The 18,356-nt window shown below is 42.5% G+C and overlaps 1 protein-coding gene across 50 annotated transcripts in view; it reads right to left on the reverse strand.

The window, feature by feature from the left end:
- The window catches only part of mbnl1 (muscleblind-like splicing regulator 1), a 44,637-nt gene that overhangs the window by 12,619 nt on the left and 13,662 nt on the right, over positions 1-18,356 (reverse strand). For 48 of the 50 annotated variants that reach the window (XM_074651158.1, XM_074651144.1, XM_074651138.1 and 45 more), the window contains exon 2: positions 17,344-18,233. The exons of the other annotated variants lie outside the window; for them this stretch is intronic. In XM_074651158.1, the coding sequence (XP_074507259.1) occupies positions 17,344-17,517 (174 nt within the window). In that variant the 5' untranslated portion in view covers positions 17,518-18,233. The remainder of the gene's footprint in view (positions 1-17,343; positions 18,234-18,356) is intronic. 50 annotated transcript variants of the gene reach the window in all.

Consider the following 18,356-nt stretch of genomic DNA (forward strand, 5'->3'; position numbering starts at 1 on the left):
GTGACTTCATACCCCTTTCCAATCTCCTTCACTTTCACTGACACTGGAGCACCGGACAGGTGCGATGGGGGATAAGGAAAAGAGAGGGGGACACTTAAATGGCAGGGGGGTCTCTTTAAGAGTTCTTGTTTAGCCCACTTGTCTGAAGTTGCTATCTCAAGTTCTCATTGGATCTCCTGTTAAAGTGATTTCTTAAAAATGATGTTGCACAACGCAGGTGGCAGCAATATGGCCATGTCTCCTGTCTGTATGGTTCATAGAAAATCTCGAGTGAAGAGCTAACTGACGTGAGACATTACATATCAGGATGTCTTACTTTTTAAATGAAGATGTCGGGCTTAAATATTGCAGATGAAAATGTGCAAGTGAAGCATGAAATATTTTTATGCTATGTTTGAGCTCCTGCCTCCCCCCTTCCTGAAAAGCCCAGTCTGCTCTGATTGGTCAGCTGGCCCACTCTGTTGTGATTGGTTAACCAAACCAAACTCTTCTAACGTCGCTCCAGCTCCGCTCGAACTAGCTTTGTTTAAGGGTGCGCCAAACTAGCCGCGAGGCAGGTATTATGCAAATGTGTTACTTGGTGACATCACCACGTTACATTAAGAAAAGGCAGTTTCAGGCAGTTCAGGAGCAGTGTTTCTGTGACGTGGACTTTGGGCGTGGTAACTTTGCAGACCTTTTACATGCACAAATATATATATATATATATAACACACTAAAGGAAAGGGAAAAGCACAAACGCATAATAGGTCCTCTTTAAAGGAAAATTTAACAGAAGCATAACTTTTCATGCCGAGGCGAGGATCTCCTGTTAACATCAAAGACTGACCTGGTTGTGCACCAACCATGTGTGCATAAGCTGAGCTGGCATTCAGAAGAATTCTGACACTGACAACACTCAGAGGTGTGTGTGTGTGTGTGGAAAGTGGGCGAGTGCGTAGTGCATGTGTGTGAGACGAGAGGAGCTGAAAGCAGGTTCTAATAGCACTCATCCAGAGAGTGACAATGGCATGCAGCAAGGGGAGGGTGCGAGTGTGTAGAGAGATAGTGTGTTTGTGTTGCGTGAGTGTGTGTGTGTGCAGAGGGGGTTGCAAAGGCATGGAGGATCATGTTGCATTCACCCCATATGACCCTGTCCGTCGACCGCTGGATTCACAACTGCAGCAGTTTATGTGTGTGTTAAGGTGGGAGGGGAAGAAACATGTGGCTTCGACTTCAGCTAACTCTTCATTCTAACTTCATTCTGCCGAATCACGCAAAGAAAAAATGGCATCAAACCAACACCGGCAGCCATTTTGAATACAGAATCAGGTCCCAGAAGAGGAAACGTCAGGCTGCATATAAGTGGAAGAGAGAGAGTCATAGTGACTCCGGCGAGAGCGAGCTGCATCAGGGAAATTTTAGAACTTGCAGAGTGAGAGCGAGAGAGAGAGAGAGAAATGGAGATGCAGACAGAGAGCAGGAAGGAGAAGAAAGACGTCGCCCCTCTCACATCATGCTCGTGGCTGTTATTGTGACAGCTCCTTGAGGAGCAGCTAGAGACGGTGTCCACGGCAACAGAGCAGCCAGACACCCCTGCTCTAACAACACAGTGATTCCTGGAATCTTCACTGGCAGATACAGGAACTCAGCAGAGAAAATACTACAGATAACTAGTCCAAGAGTCCACCCCTCTCTGTCCTGTGTTTCTGTGCTGCGAATACAACCGTCATGAAAGAGCTGATTCTCACTGCAGATGAATGATAAAGATATCTTTAACATTTCTTATCACTGACCGGCTCTTTTGTCTCCAGCAAGGGATTCAAAACTGGAAAAGAGAATTACAATAAAGTACCTGATAAGAATGTGATTAGTAAATAAACTGATTTGTCATTGCTCCGTGCTTATGCCAGAAATGATGAAAACAATGAAGCGAGCAGCTTCAGAGGGATTCATCCACATCATTAGTTGATTCCCCAGTGTCGCTGCAGGTTGATGAGCATAGAGTAGTTACATATTTGTCTTCATCATCCAAAGTGTGTTTCAGGAATGTTTTTTTTTCACTTCAGGTGATCAGTTTCAGAGCTGCATATAACGACAATATGACATATTGTTTTAGCAACGATCACGATTCCAAAATGACAAAACTCAAGTATAAGATATTATAATATTAAATTAGAATATTTCAAAGAAATTGTTTGTGTATACATAAAAATGACTACTAATAAGTACAAATTGCAAAATGACTGAAGAAGTAGTCTTGTGACCTTTATTTTTGTATTGTATACCTTATGTCTTATTCTATTTTAGCTTGTTCTTATTTCTATTCTCTTGTTCTTAAAAGTGCTTTACAGATTATATATAATTTAAGTATTATTATTGTTATTCAGCAGGTCTTATTTTCCATCTTATGTTATTCTATGTATTCTATTTCATCTTATTTCTTTTTATCTTATTTTATTTGTTATATGTGTTTCTCAATGTTTTTAATGTTTTATGTAAAGCGCTTTGAATTGCCTTGTTGCTGAAATATGCTGTATAAATAAACTTCCCTTGCCTTACAGTACATGTAGTTGTATGTTTACATGTTTATAATACAGAAAATTACAATACAGAATAAATAAGTTCATTATTTCAGATGTTGTTTTGCAAAATATTTTTCATTGTATTTGCTTGTCATCGTTACTTTAGATAATATAATTGTGGATGATGGATCACAAAAAAATAACTTAATATAGGCTTTTATTAACTTAATAACAACTGACCTTCCCCTGCCTTCTCTAAGTTGAGTCCAGACTGTGTTTTGTGTTAATAGCGGGGGGGTCTGAGTTTCTCCTGGTGAGATCAGACTTGCCAAACTCCGGGCAGAACAGGGAACAATAATCCCACCGGCTACCGTGCAGTCTGATTGATGATACGTTGTAATAACATGTCCCACCCTGATCGCCCTCTCTTTAACTCTGCCTCTCACCCGTACACACACACACACCCTGCTTTTGTGACTGTGTGGGATTTAAACAAACAATGAACCAATGTGTAAAGAATGCTGGGTGGGGCTGCATCCCATCCTTTTGAGGAGAAGAGATGAACCATGCAGCAAGATGTGTTAATACGCATGTGTGTGTGTGTGTGAGAGAGTAGAAAGGTGAAGGGAAAAAAAACGTTTTCTACTTAAGGGTTAGAGTCAAACACAGCCAATAAAGCAGTGGGTGCCAACCTTTTTGACTTGCAACCCCTCTGTACTGTTGGTTTATAAAGCACTGAATAGTTTAGGGCCAAAATACATTTCTAATCTGCTGCTACGCTATGAACCGTGCAGACCTCTCGGGTCATCAGGACCATCTGAGGAAAAAAACGATACAGCATAGTATTGTAATATTTTGCGTGGCAATATTGTATCGATACACCGACGTCATTTATCAATCTTTTATTATATAAACTATTAACAACCGGTCGCTATTCTGACTTTAAGAGGTTGTATCAGGCTCTGTCTTAAAGCGAAGTGATGATACTGGTATCATATGAAACTAGAAAACCTAAGGAATCGATCGGTTCCATGTCAGCTTGTCGGGAAGAACGCTAAATTAGGGTCCAAAGTTACGCTTAAACTGGCATGGCTATTTTCAAAGGGGTCCCTTAACAGATTTCAACAAACTGCATAATTTGCCGTTGAAAAAAGCAATAAATTGCAATATATCTTAACGCAATACTTATCTTAAAATGTTTAAAATCGCAACAAGATCGTATCGTGACTTAATTATTGTGATAATGTCGTATTGTGGGGCCTGTGATGATTCCCACCCCCACTGTTTACCATCCCTAGAACCAAATATGTAGAAGAAATCTCAGATTGTTTTATATGAATAATTTATAGAGGCCCGAAGAGGTAAAACTGTCTTGTAATTCATAAAACACAAAAATTATTTAAAATTCTGAGGAGAAATATATTTTGCTATGCAACTAATGGTACGTCTGTTTTAAATCAGTAATTTGAAGCATCCCTTATGAATAAATATGTATCCCGCATGTGAAAATGTTTATAATATGTCTCTTGTGTTTGACGCTCCACTGATGTGGTGTGATGTTATGGCGTGAGGCTCGGTCGTGTTGGGCTCTGGTGTGAAGCTACCCCTTTCTCTCTGCCCTGCGTTCCAGTGACTTCTGTCCAAACATACGCAGAGATGAAAGCCCTCTCTCCTCACACACACTGTGAATGAAGCTTTGTTTTGCCGGAGCGCAGCAGAGACTCAAAGGACCAGGCCCCGGCGGTTGGTCTCTTTGTCTCTACTGTGCGCACGAATATGGCACGAAATATAAAACATATCGACTCAAGTCAATAACCTGACTATGTGCAGATGATCTTTCAGTGGCATGGCAAACAGAACTGTCCTGATAGTCAGTGAAAGTAGCATGCAAATTACTGGAAATGAGAATATTTAGACGTGGTGGTGGTGTGGTCTCATTGCTGGTATATTTGCAAGTATTGAGCCACCTAAAGCAATGAGCAATTCACAATCAATAATATGCTTTTACAGTAAAGTACAATTGATTTCCTTTTTGTTTTTAGCCACTTAATTGTGCATTAAATTAGCAGTAAAGTTGAGGGTGAAGAGGTCATATGATGCAGGGTTGTTCCTCGCTTGCATTTCCAGTAGGCAATTTGTTCATTTTTAACAAATAAGCATTTCCAACAAAGGGGGGTGGCATCGCCTCTCATAATGCCTACTGTGCATTTTTATATATCAGAACATGAACGCACACTCATACCCTTGTGTTTATGTGTATATCTCCCTGCTGGGACTCAGTGTACGCTGTGATCCATGCTGCACAGCTTAGTGGTCAGGGAGTTGATGTGACCGGTGGAGCTTATTGAGATATGGAGGAGGGAGGGAGTGTTAATCTATGATAATAGTTACAGTATGCCCCCGGTGACGCATTACCACCCTCACCAAACAACGTCGAAGAGAGAAAAAGGATTATAGGCTACAACATAGACCACACAGACAGCGATAAGGTCAGCCAGATAAAAACATGTTTTTGTGTAGAAAATTTGAGTTGATTTTCAAAGAGACAACTTAAAGAAACACTGCGCCAAACTGGAGATGACAGTCTTCAAACATAAACACACATATGCATTCGACGCAGCGGCAGCCACACAAACCGCACTATTTATATAGAGACAAACACACACAGCAATGAGTTATTCAAACTTGAGAGGGTGTTGGTTCTCAGAAATGCCTCAGGTCAGATGTCACGTACACAGGAGCTCTGGATCCAAACTTAGACCTCTCTGTTTTTCTCCTGACATGCCCCCCTTCCTCTCTTTCGCTATCTCTCTCTATCTCTTCTCATGCAAAAACACGCTTTCATGTGACTTTATTTACGCCAGTTTTTCTCTACAGTCTCTGTTCAATGCAGCGCTACTTCCTCTCCTCTATAAGGGCTAACAAGGTTATTTCTGTACTTTTCATTATCAGTAATAACAGAGCAATCTCGCAGGTATCGATTTGAACAGCAGTACTTTATGAAAGCCATCCAGTACTCGCAGTGTGAGTACGTGAGGAGGCACGGGAACGTTCATTTAATCATCTCCGAGCTCCGCTTCCCCAGTGGGAGGGAGAGAGAGGAGTCATTGCGCAGAAATCACAAGGTCCGGGCGGCAGCGAGGCGTCAATAACAACGCTATTGTTTCTGAAATGACTGAGGTGCGCTCTTTTCTCTGCGTCTGTAGGCTTCACAGGCTGACGATCAAAGTCGGCACTATATCTCAATCTGCCATTTCAAAAGTGGAAAGATGAGTAATTTGGTGATACTAATGGTTAGAATTTGCTTCTAGTGCCTTAGCAGAGGATCTACACTACACTACATGCACTTTCATGATTCCACACCATTATATACATTAGATGGATGTATAAATGCTGTATCTATTAAAATCATTACAGATAAGCTTTAACAGTCCCGAATAGCAGTAAGAATCACATGAACTTCGTCACAGACAGATCAGAACAAAGGAAAAAGAAGGAATCACATAAGGCAGAAGTAACAAAGGCACACAGAAAGAAAAATCCTTTGACCAAGATGAGAAAAGTGTACTGTATGGCTTCCCCATCGTTCTCATCTCTTTTATGCAGACTACAACCTTGTTTCTACCTCTTCAGAGTGCCAGCTTTGCGATGCATCTAAAAAAAAACTTCAAAAGCTTAAAGAAAGTTTAGAGGCTCTCCTTTTGTCTTTTATATGCTGTTCTTTGATCCCTGCCGTTTGTTCTCCCGTTCCAACCCACAACACAACCACCATTGTTATTATTATTATTATTATTATCATTATTATCTGCACATGGATCATTTCCTTCTCAGTTTTGAGACACCTGGATTGTAGAAACACACTGAAAAAAATGATCTACCATTAATGGCTAGGTAATAACCACCAGGCAAATGATTAATTTGGTTTGCAGCGCTAACAGATTTAATCTGGCATGTTTTGTGCTAATCTGATCTCACAAACTGTAATCCTATCCACAGCTCTAATCCCACTGTCAACTGGCCTAATCCTGTTTCTGAGTGTGATTATCTCCTTCGCGCTTGGCACTAGCACAAGCAGGGTGCTTTCAGCCTCTTGCTCTCTTTCTCTTATTGCATTTTAAGAAGGGATTTTGCCTCGCATTAACTCTTCAAATTGTTTCTCTCTTGAAGAGTAAGAAACAAACTGACAGTGGAGTGGGATAATTCAATTTGTTTGTGAGTGCGACTTTACTTGTTTCACAAATTCTGTACAGGCGTTGATGTCCTGTAATAAGGCAGGGAAAAAAAGGAATGCTTCTGTTTTATTATAAAATGTGATAGGGCAGCACATCCCAGATTTCTAAATCAAGGAGGATAGGGATGCTGATACCAGATCGGATATCAGGCCTTTACTGACTCAAATAGCTGGGTTGGGTATCGGTGACAATTGGGCTGATCTATTCAATTCAATTCTATGTTTATATACCATATACATTATATACTTAAATTGTAATTCCTGTTTAAGTTTTGAGCAAATTGTTGCTGCATTAAAAGGGTTTACACTTGGATTGTAATTCCCGATAATTTTAAGATTTTTTACCAAGTTGCTGGTGTACGATTTATTATTTTATTAATAAATATCAATTCAGTAAATGTATATCTATGTATTTATTTGTTACATTTTGTTTTACAAAATTAAGAAAGCAATGTTTAAGTCAAGTCTGATGTTGCCTTACACATAAAAGAATGATCCCAGTCAATTCTACACAGCGAGGCATACAGCTTATTAATTAAACACTTAGTATCTGCCGATACCCAAAGCCCAGGTATCACTACCGGTATGGGGACTGAAAAAGTCGGATGGGTGCATCTCTAAAGGAGGATAGAATACTAGCATTTGACCTGTTTAATTGGCTCACATCACAACCTCCAGTCTTCTATTTTATTCTCTTCTATTCTATAAGGGTTGTCGCAAGTTTCTTAACAAAATAAATGTTGTTTTCAATAAATAAATCGTCTGAATTCCATACAAATGAAGTGAGAGGAGCTACAGCAACCAAGGTCCAGTCCTGAAGGCCACCCTTATTAACTGGCAGCGTGTAACAGCAAGTAATGCTAATGCAAATGCTGCTAGTACCCATGATATATAAAGCAATATATCATGTACCTGGATGCAGTGCAGTATGAGGCAGTGTAAACAGAGACTGCAGCAGTCCGTGCATGTCACACAAAACTAATCAGGGCTAACAGTAATTGGATCTCAGGTGGTGCCACTGTTTCAGGTCAAAAAACAAGGGCACATGATGGATCATGGCTAGCCAAAAACGGAGACATCATCTGTGAGGATGTTGATAATGTGTTTACTGTTTTAGCTCAATTTCACATAAAAAGAGTTAGAAGAGAAACTATAAAAATGGCTACGTTTTGCTATTTTAAAGCTGCAGTGGGTAGAAATGGAGCAAATATGATTTAAAAACAGTCACTTTATCCTGACAGTTGTGCATGAGACAGGTAATCTAAAAAAAATCATGTGCCTCTGTGTCCTCTGGTGCTCCTAACGGCATCTGCAAGCTTTCACAGACCGGAGGAAAAACAACCAATCAGAGCCGAGCTGGAGCCTGCCGTCTCTGAGCAGCTGTCAATCACTCGCAAACTCCAATCAGTAACAGAATATTGATTCATATTTGATCAGCGCTGCCTAGTTTGACCGTTTGATCAGAGTTCACGAGTGATTGACAGCTGACTCCGTTGAATGAACAGCCAAAAGGAACGCTCTCTCTCTGAAATGACCTGTGATTGGCCGAGGTCTCTTGTCACAGGTTAGATTTTTTACAGCCTGAAAACAGAGCCATGAGGAGGTGTAGAAGTCTGAAAGCACTGAAAGGTTTTTATGGAATTTTTTGCCAAATGATGCCAAAAACTTTCTGCCAACTGCAGGTTTAAGGTTAGGGTTGGAATCAGACAGGCCCAGACACTGTGATACTGAGAAAGGAATGCACTAGACGGACAGTTATCAGCTAATGTTGCCTCACATTCTCGTGCCTTTCATCTCATCTCACCGTGTAGCTTCTCTTTGGCGTTTTGGCATAAGGGGCAGGGTAAAGTTGACTGATGGACTTAACAGCTGGCGAGAGGGAGGAGCGGCGTGAATAGGTGTCGAGAGAACTGAGGCTAAGTGAGTAGCTGTGCCCTCAAGCTCCTCTCCTCCTCTCTCACCTGTCTAATGGGAGGATAATGGCAGAGCTGACTGACTGGCTATGTGACTGTTCGCGTGTAAGAGGTAATGAAAAAAACGACAAGAAAGAGAGAGAAACAGAATGTTTGAGACGGAGATGGATACAGGTAATTCCCCTTATCATTCAGTTTCCCCCTCTTATTTCCACTTAAGTAGCTTTAAAGTCCCTTAGGTTCCCTTGAAATCAACCCCCATTTTTGATACTATTTATGTGTGCCATTTTTTCTGCAATAGCAATCCCATTGAGTAATTCTCCCTTTATATAGCAGTTTTTATTAGTAGTGGTGGAGTCTGCCATTCTTGTGCTGGATTTAGATTGCCTACCTAAACACAAGGGATTCAAAGGAATATTATGCATGCATGTAATTCGGGAAAACGCAATATGTTTGTCACCGCGGTAAGCCACAAACCACGATCAAGACAACAGCCGCTTTCAGCATTTTTCTTCTTTGTTAAGACAATGTGGGTTTGTTTGGCTGCACTGTAAACCAATGCACCGTTTGCTCTTCTGTTGTACTACTGACAAAGTAGCTGATCAGCGAGTGTTTGCTGTGGTATTAAACTGCACTTTAAAGGAACAGTGTGTAGGATTTAGCAACATCTAGCAGTGAGGTTACAGATGGCAACCTCTACCATGTGCTAAGCGCGTAGAAGAAATACGGTGGCCAACGTGAAAACGCGAATGGCAGGTCATTTGGAGCGGAGTCAGTGCTTAGAGTGTGTGTATACGTGGTAATTGAGTGGTGAAGCAAGAGAGAGAGAGCGGCAGCGAATGTGTGAGAGCAAAGAAGTGGAGCAGAAGACAGAGTTAATTTAGCTTTTAGAATATCAAGTGAATGTACAGTGAAAGTTGCCGTTGGTGCAGAAATAAATGCGTCAGTTCCTCAAGACCAACAGAGGTTTCCCGTGTCTTGTTTCCCTGCTGCTGAGTGGAGTGACGGGGGTTAACTACGTCACGTTAACGACTATGGCCCAAGCAGGAAATGTTAACAAAGTGGTATGTCCGTTTTGGGACACTGTAGAAACATGGCAGACTCTGTGAAGAGGATCTGCTCCCTATGTAGATATGAACGGCTCATTCTAAGCTAACGAAAACACAATAACTCTTATTTTCAGGTGATTATACACTAAAGAATACATACTTATAAATATTATATTCCATTTTTGCCAATAGATCCCCCTAAATGTTACACACTGTCCATTTAATATTAAAGTCTTGACAGTATCATATACTGTATATTCTGTGGTGGCTTATTACAGGTCTGTATTGAAGCTTTATAATGTTTACACTGAGTAAAATATTCAAACCCAAGACTCACGGCAGCGCCGTGTCACCAAATGGAAATACATGTATTCTAGATGTAAATGGCTCCTTTTACATAATATTAGGTGTCATGCAGTGCATCATTTTATACAAATTTTCCTGAATTCAGTCTGATGTATTTGGTATTAAATAAGGTTCTGTAGGTTTGAACATTGTTTAGCTGCATTGGGGTTAAAAGTGCTGAAGACAGAAATGTTGTCATGCTTACAGTATGTCTGCAGAATGGAGCCAACCATAATGTCTAGCTAGACCAGGGACTACGGGCGCAAAATAGCAATTTGCTAAAACCCGGTACGTTACATCTCTCCTTGTTTTGTATAAGGTTAATGTTCTTTGTGCATTGTCCCTGTTCAAATAAAGAAACTACATTACCAAATTCATGTCACAAGCACTGAAAAGTTGATATCTAAGCCTATAAAAAACTGGTTTGTATGAAGCGTTCATATAAATGAAGCATGATGAGGGTTTATTCCTTTCAACAGTATGTGTGGATATAAACAGATTTACCTTTATAGTGTAAAAGTTTGAATACCGGTAAATGTATGCGCTGATGTAGTTTCCTGTTTGCTTTAATATTTGCTTGGAAAATGACATTTCATCCAATAAACTCCATACATAAAACCACAAATACAAGCCAAGTGACATCACCAATACCTGGTAGAAATGTATGTGACTGCATGCATGTGCATGTCGTCTGAGTTTTAGATTATGCATCACTGCAATCTCTGCTTTGATCTGTCAACAGTTGTTAATTGGTGAAGCAAACAAACCCTGAGGCTATGTGAGGTTTCATGGTATGTCTGTATGTTAAAGAGAGCGAGAGAGCGAGAGAGCGAGAGAGAGAGGCTAGAGAAGTAATCATTGTATCAGTGGTGTTATAAAGGAGCCCAGTGTGATGGAGGGACAGGGACGGCTGACACTGAGAAGAAAAGACGGGCTGTTGTCGCTGATCTTCCGTCACATAAGCTCACAGAGAAGACAGCACAGCCAAATTGATCTGACAAGGATGCACACACCATGGAAAGAGCAGGCCAAAGAATGTCTCTGTGTATGTGTCAAGAGCGTGTGTGTGCAGGCCTGGATTAGACTGGTCCAAACACAAATCTCTCCAGCATGAAAGTGACAAAGACGTAAGAATAAACCCCTCAACGCCAGGCGACAGAGACGTAAAAGATCCTACTTACTAAAATAAAAGCCCCTGCAATGTGACTCAGCTCTTATCTGGAGAGACCTGCTCATTTTAATCAGAGAGCACCGAGCGCAGCCAAACAGACGACACTGCGATATGAATAGCTCTCTTCTAGTAAAAGCTGAATGTTATGGATGACTGACTCCTCCTAGCCTTGTTAATTTAGAGGAGATTTTCATTGTGGATGCACCCATAGATATCTCATTAAAAATCCAATTAGGAGGGCGATCCCATGCGCTGACTGCAGAGGAGAGAAACCCATATGGATCCAGAAAACAGTGTCTGTCTGACCTATAGCTTCACTGCAGTACCCTGATTTGAGATTAGCACGGTGCTACTGAAAACCTTCATCCTGTAAACACATTTGTCTTGGTCACATTCTGACATTATTACACTGTGCACAGGTGTCCTATTTCCTTTTTTTCTTAGTGTTTTCTTCGAGGCTTGTAACTTCTGGCGAGAGGCCAGCGAAGCAAGCAATGTTAGGATCACACGACCATGAGTGGCTTTGGACTCCACACGCCTATCTGCGGCTGTTGTGTGGATAAACAGTGCATTGGGATTGTGTCTGAATGTGGCACGGATCTATTTAGATAACATCCGAGGAGGAGGTTTGAACTGTTTATGTCAAATACTGTAGAGAGTTTGTCATGTCAGATGATTCTCTCTCAGCTTTATTCACGCTTATGTTTAATGTGTTACAGCCAGAGGTGGGACATTGTTTTGGAAGTTACAAGTAAGTCTCAAGTCTTTGCACGCAAGTCTCAAGTCAAGTCCCAAGTCAAGTCCCAAGTCCTAAACTTTGAGTTTCGAGTCCTAAACAAGTCTAAATGCGCTCTTCACCAAATGTAATGCCATTTTAACAACAGAGTAACTGGTGCAAAATGGCGCTCAGTAACGTAACGTTTGTTCTTCCTGGTTTTCTCCTGCAATTTTGATTGAATGCTGTCGGATTGGTTCAAACAAAGTGGATCTGGGGAATTAAGTGTAAGATAATCAAATGCCAAAAGTCCCAATAATATTCACCAAAAATAAAATAAAGAATCCAGTGTTCAACAAACTGACCTGCCGGGTCACAAACTTTCTCATTTTACAGCTAAACAGTACACTACAAGATGTTTTTGAAAACATGTGAGGCGAGAAATAGGCATTACAGTAACAGAATATTGATTCATATTTGATCAGCGCTGCCTAGTTTGACCGTTTGATCGGAGTTCGCTGACAGCTGCTCAGAGTGGGCAGGCTTCAGCCCGGCTCTGATTGGTTGTTTTCATCCGGTCTGTGAAATCTTGCAGATGCCATTAGGAGCACCGGAGGACACAGAGGCACATGATTTTTTTTCAGATTACCTGTCTCACGCACTACTGTCAGGATATAGTGACCGTTTTATTAAAATAACTTTGTTTTAGTCATATTTGCTCCATTTCTACCCACTGCAGCTTTAAACTAAATTCTGTGCTCTGGTTTTTATTAGTTCATCACTGGCCACAGAAATGACAACTGTTGCCTACAGGTGGCCATGTGCGGCGTGTCTTTTAATGCAGTGTGTGACAGTAGTGTCAAATACACATTAGCCTTCTGAACTCATAACCATATGCTTACACACATACAGAACATGATGTGTTGATTTTACTGACCAGATATTGGCTGGATGATTTGTTTGAAATCATAAAAAAAACACTGTCGACTAGCAACGCGGCTAATATTTACCCCACATGTCGGTCTGGCCGACTGCCTCTTAGTGTGTGTGTGTGTGTGTGTGTGTGTGTGTGTGTGTTCGTGTTTAACCTGACTGTATATCCATCTAACCACTGAACATAAACATGCTGTCAAAATACGGTCAGCAAAACGAGAGGAAAGACAGATAGAGACGCAGACGGCGAGAGAGAGAGATAGAGACAGAGAGAGAGATAAATAAGAGGTATTTACCCGCCCTCTGCTCTGCAGGAATGTAATCTTGGCTCAGAACAGCGTGGTAACACAAAGAAACCCGCTGCAACAGCACTACTAATACAGATACAACACACACATGTGTGCACGCGCATGCACTTGGTCTCTTTTTCTCAGAACACAGACATGATGACAATGGGTGTGTCAGGCTGGCAGGTAGACAAAGTACAAGGTCTATCTATGCTGTGTATTCAAACTCATGGTGGACAGTTACCACTCCTTTTTTTTATGACATGGAGAGCAGTGTTGGGGGTAAACAAGGACCTGCTGCCGCTCCTGGGTTCACACAAGGTCGCTTGTTGATGCCACTCCAGCCTCTAAACTCGTGCTACATGGGTTTATGTACGTGAGTGTGTGTGTCTAACTGGGTGTAACGTGAACCACCCTGTCCAGCGATGGGTGTGGCCTGAAAGTAAATGAGGCAAAAACCAGACTGAGCGGGAAATCAAGTAGAAGGACTCACCAAAATGGGAGGAGAATGAAAACAAGCAACGGTGGACTAGAATAGGCTTGCATCAGATGAAAAGTGGGATGGTACGGTACTTGAAATAAACTGGCAGTTTACCTTTGTGTGGGCGGGGTGGAGCTGCAGTGTTACAGTTCATTTACTGTAGAGAGTAACCTATATTGTTTCCGACTCATTCTAGTATAAACTAATGAGGCGGGCTCGCTCGCTTCTGCAATCTGAGCTGACTATTATACTCCAATCTGATTAGGGAATGCTTTAGTGGAGCGAGTAGAAGTGATTACAAACTACTGAAGGTTAAAGTTAGGTTACTTCCTCAACATATCACGTAAACTCATCTTGTAGTTTTGTCAGATGCAGTGCAGCTCAAAGGAGCATATGCTGCGCCGCACTTTTCCACCTGTCTCATCGGTTATTCTGATCAATATATTCAGCTGCAAATAGGAATCTTTTATACAGATTAAGAATCAGCGGCTGCTTAGAAGTTAATCATTAATAGACAAAGTTACAAAGCAGACTTTAAATCAGGGAGCTCTGGCAGCCGTTATCCCTCTCCAAATATTTACCCCGCTTCGACATAGCTGAGCCGCCTGTGCTGCAGCGACCAGATACACTGGCGACGGAAAAGGCCTGCGCTCTGAGGTTACGGCCTAAAGTCTAAGGCCAGTGAACAACCCACGCATGCGTGTTGCAAGTGCATGGAGACATGCAAGAACGCACACACCACCAGTTTCAATTCTGCATGTGGCCTAGATGAAAACTTGGTTCTGATTGATTGTTTTGCTTGGGGGTATCTCATCCACATTTGATTACTGCCATGAACATCTTCCCACGAAAAAGCAAAATGGTGATTTAACTGTTTTTGCTATTTCTGGTACAAATACAGTCCCTGCTCTAATTCCCTCAGCATGGACTCTACAAGCGTGGTTCAGTGCAGGAACCATGCTTTTTCATGGGTGATCTCTGTATGTGCATGTGTGTGTGTGTGTGTGTGCACCATGTAAAAAAAGGAGGCCAGAGAGAGAGAGAGAGAGAGAGAGAGAGAGAGAGAGAGAGAGAGAGAGGGAGGCCAGAGAGAGAGAGAGAGAGAGAGAGAGAGAGAGAGAGAGAGAGAGAGAGGGAGAGAGAGAGAGAGAGAGAGAGAGAGAGAGTGGTTGTTGGGGATATGACTGGGTTTGGGTGTGACCTGCTCAGCTATGCACTGGTGATCATGTGAGACCTGTTCTAATTATACACTTCTCAAGAAGAAGGCCGATCCTCTCTCATGGGCAGAAAGTGTGTGCACATGTGTCCAAGAGGGTGCAGTGTGTGCGTGTGTGTGTGTGAGTGTGTGTGTGTGTGGGGGGGGTGAAAGACTACTAATGGTGAGTGATGTGTCTTCATGTAACACAACTAATTGAGAATTTGTCCTATTTTAAGCACTGAACCTGTGTGAAAAGTAGAGTAGGACATGTGATATTTCAGTGTGTGGGTTTGTGGGTCCCTGTGAGAGGAAAACCTTAATGTGGTGAATGGGTCCGTATTTTAGGTCTTATATATATATATTATATATACGTGCAACAAACAGCCTTCGCATCTGATTTCCTCAATCCTCATTTACTCTCTCTCTCTGTCTCGCTTTCTCCTGCTGTTTCCACTGCGGCTTTCAGAGACCTGCTCTGTTTTTCATTACCAGTGGAAAAAATGGGGCTTACAGTTAAAAAAAGTATCACCCATCTCCATTAATACACAAGTCCTAGTGGAAAATGAGTCCAAACTACTAAAATAGGCCCCTCGGTTCCCTCAAAAAGCCTCCGTATATCTGCCAGCTACTCGTTTCCAGTGGCTGATATTTACCTCAGCGTGAGTGACAATTTAAACACACGTTCACGTATCGAGATCCTTCCGCCTGTAGATAAAAGCTCTACTGTGTTGTCAGTGAATGTCTACATGTGGTCACTGTATTGAACTGAGGGGTCCAGGACATCAAGATAGTCATTGTGTTTCAGTATCTTACAGCTTGGGTTTGTTTTTGTAGTTTTGGCCACCATTTCTATTGGTTATTATAACATTGAAATACATTTTTGACATCTGGGAACACGGCGACATCGCTTCAATAAAGTCCGATGAGGAAATAAATGAGCATTCAGGCGATCAGGTCAAATCACAGGTTGTAAACAAGCCAACAGTTTAGCCAGATTATCTCCTTCTTTATGAGGAGGTGAAGCCAAAAATGAGCTCATCAGAAATCTTGGCCGTAATCACTCATAGGAACATAGTGCACACACACAACTATGGTAAGTATGATACATCAAAGTTGAACCCGGGGAAGGGGGTCTATAAACTATAAACAGACGGTTTGCGTAATAATTTTAACATATTTATTTTCTGTTACTAATAAATGGCTGAACTCAGGGTTAGTTTAAACCTGTGTGATTATGTATGTGGCAGCTTGTGTTTCTTGGATGATCTCAGGATATCAGGTAGAATGACGGAGGCGATCTCCACTGATAGAAATGAAGGCCAAAACTATGAAAAATAGGATTCAAGATATAATAAACAAGAAAGATTTAACCTGGCTGGTAATTTTGACAATCACACACGTGCACAGGCATTAGCACATTGTGAGGAAACTTGGGGAGAGTTCAGCCTGAGCTTCACAATGTTCCTCTGTCCACATCTGGCTATAAACACTGTTCTCTGAGTCGAGTCGACTCGCACACGCTGTCCTCATCCTAACCCTGCCCTGTTCACACACTGCCAATGACCACGAGTCACCGATGTCTGCAGGGGCAGAATACAAACAGAAGTAAAAAAAAAAACACACACAGCCAAACCTGTGTGGGTGTGTGTCAATGCTGGAAACTTTAGGGCTGAGGTCCGCCCATCTCTGGAGATCTTGTGCTCCGATAAAAAGACAGATTGTGAAAGAGAGAGAGAAAGAAAAAGACGTGTTTGCTTTTCTGCCTTCCTGCTGCTGCCTAAAAATGGAAAATTACTGCATACGGTGCCCCAAATCTGCCCCCGACTTCGCTCTAAAACACACACGAATACACACACAACCACAAACCCCCTCTAACTGCCCCTAGGCCTCTGCACAGGAAGTGGTTTGACTGAGTGAGATCTACATGATGACGCTATCGCCTCGCTCCTCTCTCGCTGTTGAAACGTGTTGTGCTCAGGGCATCCATATGAGTTTGTACATGTGACAGCCTATTCATCAGTGTTTTCCTGTTAAGACGCTGGCACACAGCAGTGTTCTTCTCCTCCACAGGGACTCTGTTAATTTAGTCTTTAGCGTTGTTTATGTACAGTGTAATCAGTCGGAAATGCGACTGACTTCATAATGGCTGCTGAAATAAGTGCAGTAAACACCCGCCAAAACACTTCGGTCTGTCCTAGAAAATTCCACAGTGCAGTGTTACAGACGCCTGACTTCTGCTTCCTGAATCTAAAACGCTGCAACCCCCCCTCCCTCCTCCTCTCTTCACCCTTGATCACATGTTCCAGTCACCTGACCAGAAATAGGTGGGACTAAAGAGAGCACATGCCGTAACCAGATGCTCTCTAGCATGATGCAGACTGTAGACAACTGCTGTAGTAACTCCATATATTCACTCAAACTGCCTGTCAGACTGAATGTGCTCAGTCTGTCATCTGTAGCCAATCTGTCAGAGATCTGACCTCCAGACTTCCTGTTCACCGCTTCTCTTTTCTTACCTTGAGCGAGTCGAAGCAGGCTATGACCCGTCCGTTGTCCACCTGACAGCTCTTGGCCGGATGAGCGAACTTGCACTCCTGGTCCGAGCGCGAGCACGTGCCCCTCTGGAACTCCCTGCACACCTCGAGTGTCAGCCACTTTGTATCACGGATGTGTGCCATGTTCATCGCCATGGCAACACGCTGGCAAAAGTTATTCCGAGCTGTTGAAGCGTGAATAAAGGTCTTTCTTTTTGTTTATTTGTTGTTAAAGTCTGTGTATGTCACGTTGAAATGAAACATAAAGTTACTATTGATTGAGGGTTCCTTTTCCCAAAGTGAAATGTTGCAGGACGTTGACGATGTTATTGGATAATTTTCCTGATCAATCGACCACAGAAAAAGTGTTTATATCCACTTAGCTGATGAAGTTGCCGCTCTTGGCCTGTTTTTGCCTGCTGAACGGTCTCACCTACAACATTCACAAGCCAAGGTGGCAAACAGACGAGCAGGCCCTCTAGTTAGGTTCAGTGAAGCAGGCAACAAAGGTGATAGTCTGGGTGTAGCCTGCTACCGGGAGGTTAAGGACGCTGTTGACCGAGTGGAGGCTTAGAGGGTTGAAGGCGAAGGTTAAAGGCAAGGTGGGTGAGATGCTGCGTGGGCCTGGTGGTGTGTCGGGCTGCTGTGGTAAGGCTGGGCAGTTGGCAGAGCTGAGGCTGGAGCCCGGCTGCGAGGAGTGGATGCTGATGGTGGTGGATGGACGAGCGGGTCGGAGCGTTGGCTGCGAGGTGTGTGTGTCCTTATACTCGTGTTACCGTGGCAGCAAGCGAGCGAGGCGGGGAGGGGGAGGGTGGAGCTTCAGCTGTAGAAGCAGGTCGAAGCTGCAGCAGACATCAGGGAAGGCACTTCCTCTGGGGAGAGAGGGAGAGAGAGCGATAAGGCTGATGGTACACATCCAAAGAAAACTTTCAGGTTTATTTCTCTTTCATTCATCTTTCATGGGACGTTCTGACCTGCTGCATTTTTTTTAATCT

Source organism: Sebastes fasciatus, chromosome 11 (assembly GCF_043250625.1).
Source record: "Sebastes fasciatus isolate fSebFas1 chromosome 11, fSebFas1.pri, whole genome shotgun sequence".
NCBI lineage: Eukaryota > Metazoa > Chordata > Actinopteri > Perciformes > Sebastidae > Sebastes > Sebastes fasciatus.